The sequence below is a fragment of the Triticum dicoccoides genome, chromosome 6B (genome assembly GCF_002162155.2).
Source record: "Triticum dicoccoides isolate Atlit2015 ecotype Zavitan chromosome 6B, WEW_v2.0, whole genome shotgun sequence".
Taxonomy (NCBI): Eukaryota; Viridiplantae; Streptophyta; class Magnoliopsida; order Poales; family Poaceae; genus Triticum; species Triticum dicoccoides.
The window spans coordinates 170354323-170362957 of record NC_041391.1 but is presented as its reverse complement, the minus strand read 5'-3'; the positions used below and the strand labels follow the sequence as shown (position 1 = coordinate 170362957).

The 8635-nt window shown below is 47.8% G+C and overlaps 1 protein-coding gene across 1 annotated transcript; it reads left to right on the top strand.

The window, feature by feature from the left end:
• Nucleotides 1-344: 344 nt before the first annotated feature.
• LOC119321126 (putative serpin-Z12) lies at nucleotides 345-6217 on the top strand. Its single transcript, XM_037594951.1, has 2 exons — nucleotides 345-1123; nucleotides 5094-6217. The coding sequence occupies exons 1-2, from the start codon at nucleotides 368-370 to the stop codon at nucleotides 5886-5888; spliced, it is 1551 nt and encodes a 516-aa protein (XP_037450848.1). The 5' UTR covers nucleotides 345-367; the 3' UTR covers nucleotides 5889-6217.
• The last annotated feature ends 2418 nt before the right edge of the window (nucleotides 6218-8635 follow it).

The following is an 8635-nucleotide window of genomic DNA, read 5'->3' as shown; positions in this document are numbered from 1 at the left end:
TACTCGTAGAGGTAGGGTGTGCGTGCGTTCGTTCATAGGGATGAGTATATATGTGTATGTATAAGCGTCAGCGTCTGCGTCTTTAGTGTGTCAAAAAGAAAAAAGGTACAATAGTCAAGAAAAACTACTCCTTCATTTCTAAATATAAGACCTTTTAAAGATTCTAATATGAACCACATATCAAAGCAAAATGAGTTAATCTATGCTCTGAAATAAATATATATACATTTATATATAGTCTGCATTGAAATCTAAAAGGGCTTATATTTAAAAATCGTAGGGAGTATAAAGGTACCATCGCATATGGCACACTCGTTGACACGCACACAACGCTGCCTGCGTTGCCTACCTAGCGTAGCCACGGACGATGAGCTCCTGGCGCCCGGCCGGCCCGCACGGCTCCCCACCTCGCCGGGGTCGCCGCCACGATGACCACCCCGGAACCCTTCCCGCTCCGCCGCACTTCCCCGGTAGCCAGGCTCCCCAGATGTTCCCTGCGGCCGCCATCGCGAGACATCTCGCCTCGTTCCAGACTGCCCCATCCAACACGCGCCACCTACCAACCGAGAACACCGAAGCCTGCCACCCTCACCATCACCGCTCCGCCGACGCGGCCAGCAGGTTCACCGCGCCGTGGCCGCCCACGTTTGCTCCGCCGCGTCCTAGCCCGTCCTGGGCCGTTCCCGCGATGGTCCCACGTGATACCGGAACCCATGGCGTCTACTCTGGCTGCACGGCAGGGGCGGGCGTCGGGAACACGGTAACTAATGCAGGCTGCCTGCGCATGGCGACGGGCGTCGGGAGCACGGCGGCCGGCGGGGGGCGCAACTTCATCGTCTCGCCGCTGTCGCTCCACGCGGCGCTCGCGCTGGTAGCCGCTGGCGCGAAGGGCGAGACGCAGCGGGAGCTGCTGGATTTCTTGATGGGGCCAGCTGGGTCGTCGCTCGCCGCGCTGCACGGCGACCCGGCGATCAGACTGGTGGGCATGCTCCGTGGTCTCGAGCAGACGTCCTTCGCGTGCGGCGTATGGGTCGCCCGTGGGCGGGCACTCAGGCCGGAGTTCGTGGAGGTCGCCGGCGCTGTCTACGCCGCCGTCGCGGAATCAGTTGACTTCTGGTCAGAGGTAACGTGCTGCATACGCCTACCTAACAGCTCAAAGCTAGGGGTATAATATTTTTAATAAAAATATAATATTAAATGGATATCAACTGCGCCAAGCCTGTGTAGAAGAATCAGTTAAAAGCCAATCCAAATATTAAGAAAGCAACAACCAAACTATACATATAGGAGTATAAAGAAAGAAAAAGGAAAGACATTGCACCAAATGTCATACCGAAGGATGTCTTAGAGCATGGTTAATAATAGAGCCTGCTGCTGGCTATATACATGTGCCATGTCACTTAAAACCATCATAAAAGCCCACTAGTACAATAGACTGGCTATTAGACCGGCTGTCCAGTGGCTTCAATTAGTATTTACTTATTTAAAGCATGCATGCTATTGGGTTAAGGCTGCATGCAAAGCTTTTTTTTCTAGTGTGCTCTGCTACAGCCGGGCGATAGCCCAAGCGCCGGCTCCACTCTCTTTCTCTTCTTTACTCTCTCTTCCATGTAGGATTCTCATTCCTTGGTAACTGTTATAGCCAGCTGACTAGGCATTGTTGTACTTGCTCTTAGATAACAAACATCAACATTAACCACCTTTCTAATTTTAAAAAAAACATTAACCACCTTTCTTTGACCAGGGGAAAGCCCTCCTACAATGATGTCCCAAGGAAGGGAATTGACTGGTAACTCGTAGCGTCATGCCGTTAGGTCCAACCAAAGTTTAGATCATAGGTTTTTACTCTTGAGAACAAGTCCAAGCAAGAACTACATTGTGTAAAACATATACAGCTAGCGATGTGCATCTATGCTTTTCGAAAAGTCTTTTTGCGCGAATCCCAACCATAATGGCAAATCAGACTAATCAACCATCTCTAATATGAGTTACCCATAAAAAAAACATCTCTAATATGAGTTGACCAGTTCAGCCCATATCCAAAGGCTAACCCGCCCCAACCGACCACAATTCCCACACGACATGGCGATCTGATTCAACCCCCTCGGACGCGATTGTGTGTTCCGACTGGTGCATGTCGTCGGGGATCTCGCATGGGGCCCGGAGAGGAGCGTTGGTTGATGTTGATGGAGTCGAGGAGCATGTACTCGTCCTCCATATGATCATTCCCATCGAGAGTTGGAATGTACACACACCATGAACTGGCAGTGCCTCGACGTCATCCTAGTCAGTGTTGTCTCCGCCTGGCGTATGTCCATCTATGACAGTTTGTGGTTGTTGACGCAATAGAGGTCGAGGTAGTCGTTGGTTTTAGAGCCTTAATTGTGGTGGCATGACTTCTCTCACAATCCCATAAGTTAAGCATTTGTTATAAATTTTTTTGTTGAAAAGCAAGTTTCTATTGTATGATTGCAACATACCTTCAAAACAGCTTTTGTTCAAATTTTAGAATATGCAAGTGTATTTCTTAAAGGAAATTAATTTGCCAAAAGGTAAATTTGAAATGCTAAGCTTCTTATGATTATTAGCACGTCTATTGTTTGATTTTTTTTAAATTGAAGTAGAAAACGGGTTTGTAGGGGGTGGGGTGGGGGAGGAGCAAGTGAGTGAGTGAGAGAGTAATAGTAGTAGTGAAACTACAGTTGTCTCTTTCAACATTAGATCCATACTACCACAACAGTGAGGGCAAGCAAAAACGGCCACGAAAGTCCATCCTTGATGGATATTTTCAAAATTTACATAATTAACGGGCACAAATCACTGACATTCTACCATCACAGACATGCCTTTAATATAACCCGTCGGAAATAAGATGACATCACAAGCGACAATTTTAAACCAAACATCCTGTGATAACAATGGCTCATGAGGCTGAAAACTCCTAATGCCCACTACCCTCTCTTAACCCCTGTGACCATTAAAAACCAAATCAATCATGTACCCTCTATTAAGGGTGAAAGCGGTTATGATAAACTACAACAAAATTCATTTTCAAATAGGGGGGGGGGGGGTATAGGATATGGAAACATCTTTGTGACATCGGTTTATAATCATATCAGAATACGAGTCTAGTTGGTATGATACAATATATGATATAGCATTGCTAATACATAATGGTATATGATAATACGTGGATTTGAAGTCTTAAATATGGGTATCTAATTTCTTGGTAAAAAATGTTCTAACTAGCAATATGGTAATGCCATATTTTTCTATGAGATGAGATAATGATTTTACTGGTTTATTTTGATTACTTTACTAGTACCTTGTAGTGTTTTATGTGTGCTTAAAGTGTATATGTATTAATACTTGCTCATTGTTATGTGTAATTTTAGCTTGGAACATGTATATTTCTGATCTGTGCATGTGGTGTATGTCCATTTCATGTCTATATTCCTGATATATGAAGGTGGTGTATGTCTGCTTTTTGATCTGGACCCAATCCATTACCATACCATGACCGAATTCACATAATCCGATATTTGAATCTGCAACCGTCTCGCTTTCAAATAAAAATATATTTGAAAATTGGATTGCTTTTGATCATTATCCGACCAAACCCTCTCCAGTTTCATCCATATGTCTATCCACTCTCCCTATCTCACAAAATTTCACCCTAACCCTTCCCTCTCCATCTCTTTCCCATCTCGCCAGCTCCCTCACCCCTCATCTTTCTTTGATCCCCGCTTCCCTCTCTCCCACCCAGTCGTCGCATCCTCTTCCACGTCTCTCTATTGTCCAGGTGACAGTGGTGCGCGAATCCTAGCATAATACATTAGCATCGGGGAAGGAGGCGACCTCCCCGTCCTAGATGTTGTGGCGGCTTCCTCGTAATCACCCACGCGACAGTGATGGTTCCCCCAACCATCCTATATGCAGGGTCGGTGCCAATGTCGATGTGGACTCCTCGAGTCGCAGGGGATTTTCAATACAAGTAAAACTAGGGGCAAAGTAGTCTTTTTACTTTTAAAAAGGATGTTTTTGAAGGGAACTTAACAAAGATGTTTGGATCTCTCACAAAAAAAAAGATGTTTGGAGGGAATTTAAATGAGAGCAATTTTTGTGAAAAAGTTCAGCATCTCAAATATACTAAAAATTACATTGAGGTCACTAGACAATTGAGCGACCACTATCGTCATCAGAACAAGTCGCCAGCACGTCGTTGTTGCCGCTTCCTTACTGGAGCCGGCTTGACCTTATCATTAACAACCGGAAAGTCTTCATGCATGTGCCCCTACGCCCTAAGAACCAGTGCCCTGTCGCTCCAGCCATGTCCAACCACTTTCCAAATACATTCACACTACCAGTCGCAGGTGAAGGTTAAAGGGTATGAACACCACCCCCCCACAGTAGGGCTTCTTTGATTCAAAGGATTCTCAAAGTAATTTTGGAGTATTCCAATCCTTAGGAATTTTTCCTACTTGGATTGTTTGATTCGTAGGATTGCAAACCATATGATTTTTTTTCTTAGGATTCATTTGCACTACATTACATAGGAAATTTTTCATCCACTCCAATCTCTTTGATATGATTCTATGTTTTTCCTGAGCACAATCAAACATCCTTACAATCTTGTATTATTCAAGATGACATGCCATTATTTACGGTTTTTCTATTCCCGTGTTTTGGAAACCCTATGAATCAAAGAGGCCCTAGACGTGCAAATGGAAATCATGTTATCATGACACCGACTTTGGGTTTTCTTATATATCATTCGATTGAGTTATCTAATTTCCTGCTGAGTTTTCCAAAAAAATTGTGAGTTTTCATTTAACAAACCATCAAAACTTGAACTTGAATGGCACTGTGTAATAAAGGAATTCGTTTTTTTTTGCATGTTATATGAATTGTGTCAAACAATTGATGTGTTGATTAATCATATTTTTATATTTTCCTTGTACCTCAACTATATCCTTTTCTCAGTTATTATGTTAACCCGATGTGCTTTGCACGTGCGCTGCTAAAACTTTTGGAACGCATGCCGATTAATCAAGAACACGTGCTGACTAACGTCTCTGAAAATTATCTTGCAGCCGGAAAAGGCGAGGCAGCAGGTGAACACCTTCGTGAAACACGAAACCAAAGAGCTCATCGACGAGGTCCTCCCCGTCGGCTCCGTCGACTCGTCCACGGTGGTCGTTCTTGCCAACGCGCTCTACTTCAAAGGAACGTGGGCTCAGCCGTTCGACCCGTCGGCGACCTTCGGCGCGCCGTTCCATCTCGCCGACGGCACGACCGTGCTTGCACCGTTCATGACGACGAGCCTGTTTCAGCAGCACGTCGCCGCCTTCCCCGGCTTCAAGGCCCTCAAGCTTCCCTACAAGAACGGCGGCAGCTTCCACGTCCACCAAGCCGCGTTATTCTACATGCTCCTCCTCGTCCCAGATCATAGCGCCGACCTCGGGCTCGCCGGACTCTACGACAAGGCCGTCTCGACGCCGGACTTTATCAGGAGGCACACGCCGGCGGACCAGGCTCCGGTCGGGCGGTTCATGGTCCCGAAGTTCAAGTTCGAGTTCAAGTTCGAGGCGTCGCGGGAGATGCAAGAGCTCGGGGTGACCAGGGCTTTCGGAGGCGGCGACTTCTCCGGCATGGTGACCGGTGGAAATGGGCTGCGCATCTCCGGGGTGTACCACAGCGCCACCGTCGAGGTGGACGAGCTGGGCACCGTGGCCGCGGCCGCCACCGCTGTGTGCATGCAGCAGTGCGGAAGCGCACGGCCTCCCGTGGATTTCGTGGCGGACCGGCCGTTCCTGTTCGCCATCGTCGAGGAGAGGACCGGCGTGGCTCTCTTTCTTGGGCACGTGGTGAATCCACTGGACGGGTGAATCATGTTCCTGCCGCGCGGCTTGATAATTTGCCAAGTTTGACGTTGTACTTCGATGATTTGTCTTATCTTGTGTGGCTGCAATGTGGACCCGGACCCCACATGAAAGTTTCACTGGGGAGTAAATGAGTGAAGTGTGGAGTGAAGTGCGAGAAATGATCAAATTATTCCTGTTTGGGTGGAAAGAAATTGATATCAGTTCGTCAATAATTATTTCATGTTTTGTGAAATCGTGGTTCCAAATTTATGTAAGTGAATAAATGATTTCAGTTTACTTATTTTGTGCCAATTGTGTTGAGCACCATCGAACAAGTTGTTTGTCAATGACCAAAGAATATGGACTTTCTATCTATGACTGTCCATTTTTTTCGAGAGTACGCCAACGACGTACCATATTTTTATAGAAGGAAAAGAAAGCATAGGTACAAGAAGTGTGGCACGAACGCAAACATTCGACACCCACGTTTTTCCTCAACACCCACACCAACGAAACTACACCTAGGCTAACTCCTCATAAATCGTTGTAACCCACCAACACCGCCTGCCGCGTGCCACCATTCTTCTACCTCTATTAGCGTACAAGTGACTATCTTCGAAGGATTCATTTGCTGTTCCACCCTATTGAACACTCGTGCATTTCTTTGCTTTCATAAAGCCCAGAGGCCCGCAGTGACCGTGGTGTCAAAGCCTCTGCTGTCCACCCCTTGAAAACTTATCCTCGCTCGTAGTCACCACTCCAGGGTGTTCTCAATGGATAAAGAGAGAGGGGTATTGATCTGCAGGGTGTCCCATGTGATGTGCCAAACCTCCCAAGCGTACGGACACTGCAGGAGGATGTGATCAGCATTATCCTCATCCTGCAGGCAAGTGTAGCATGCTGAACTTCCATCCTGAAGACCGTGCCTCGCCTTCTATCTGACGTCCATATCCTGTACTACATCGCCAGCCAGACAAAGAGCTTACACCTTAGAGGAGCCCAGCTTCGCCAAACACACTTAGCCAAGGGCGACTTGGGCCACACGCTGCATAGACTGCTATAGACAGATTTAGCAGAGTATCGTCCCGAGGCCGAGCACGTCCACGTGAAAACATCCTGCTCAGATTCTATTATGTGCACAATCGCCATCGCATGGCAAGGATGCACGCATTGCATTTGTGCCATGAAAGATATCTCCATTTGGCAGTCCTCCATCCATCTGTCGTTGACGAGTGCCTGCTGCACCGTTCTAGTGTTGATCACCCTCGTGTGGACCGTCGCAAGCAGGAGTGGGGCTATGTCAGCCACTGCATATCCGTGCATCCACCGATCCCGCCAGAACAACACCTTGTCACCCACGCCGACTGTAATGTGAACCAGACTGTCAAACACCTCTCTTGCTAGCATGTCTTCGATCATCGGTAGTCCCTGCCAAGGCCTTGCTGGTTCCGTGCGCTTTAACCATTCCCATCTGACCCTAAGCGCCAGGGATTGGTACTGTAAGTTCTTCACACCGAGCCCACCATAACACTTGGGTCGACAGATTTTATCCCACGCGACGAGGCATTGCCCACCATTCACCTTGTCCTTGCCAGCCCAAAAGAACGACCTCATCCACTTGTTGATCTCCTCAAACACCCAGGCGGGGGCATCCGCAATCATAAGATGATGAACCGGCCTAGCGGAGATGATAGATGTTGGGGAACGTTGCAGAAAATTAAAATTTTTCCTACGGTTTCACCAAGATCCATCTATGAGTTCATCTAAGCAACGAGTCAAGGGAGAGAGTTTGCATCTACATACCACTTGTAGATCACGAGCGGAAGCTAGCCAAGGGGATGGTGATGATGGAGTCGTACTCGAACGTGATTCGGATCACCGATGTCCAAGTGCTGAACGGACAACACCTCCGCGTTCAACACACGTACGGGACGGGAGACGTCTCCTCCTTCTTGATCCAGCAAGGGGGAAGGAGAGGTTGAGGAAGATTGCTCCAACGGCAGCACGACGGCGTGGTGTAGTTGGTGCAGCAGTACTCCGACAGGGCTTCGCCAAGCATATACGGAGGAGGAGAGGTGTTGGGGAGGGGAGGGGCTGCGCCTTGGCTTGTCTTTAGCTCCCATGCGCCTCCCCACTATATATAGGGGTGGAGGGTCTGGTTTCTTGCCCTCCAAGTCCATTGGGGCGTTGGCCAAGGTGGGAGGAAAGAAATCCCATCATTTCCTTCCCCACTGATTGTTATCCCCCCTTTTTAGGGATCTTGATCTTATCCCTTCGGGATATGATCTTATTCCTTCTAAGGGGGGATCTTGGTGCGCCTTGACCAGGGGTGTGGGACCTTTCCCCCACTACTCACGTTCATGTGGGTCCCCCCATGCAGGTGGGCCCCACTCCGGAACCTTCTAGAACCTTCCCGGTACAATACCGAAAAATCCCGAACATTTTCCGGTGGCCAAAATAGGACTTCCGATATATAAATCTTTACCTCCGGACCATTCCGGAACTCCTCGTGACGTCCGGGATCTCATCCGGGACTCCGAACAACATTCGGTAACCACATACAAACTTCCTTTATAACCCTAGCGTCATCGAACCTTAAGTGTGTAGACCCTACAGGTTCGGGAGACATGTAGACATGACCGAGACGTTCTCCGGTCAATAACCAACAGCGGGATCTGGATACCCATGTTGGCTCCCACATGCTTCTCGATGTTGTCATCGGATGAACCACAATGTCGAGGATTCGATCAAACCCTGTATACAATTCCCTT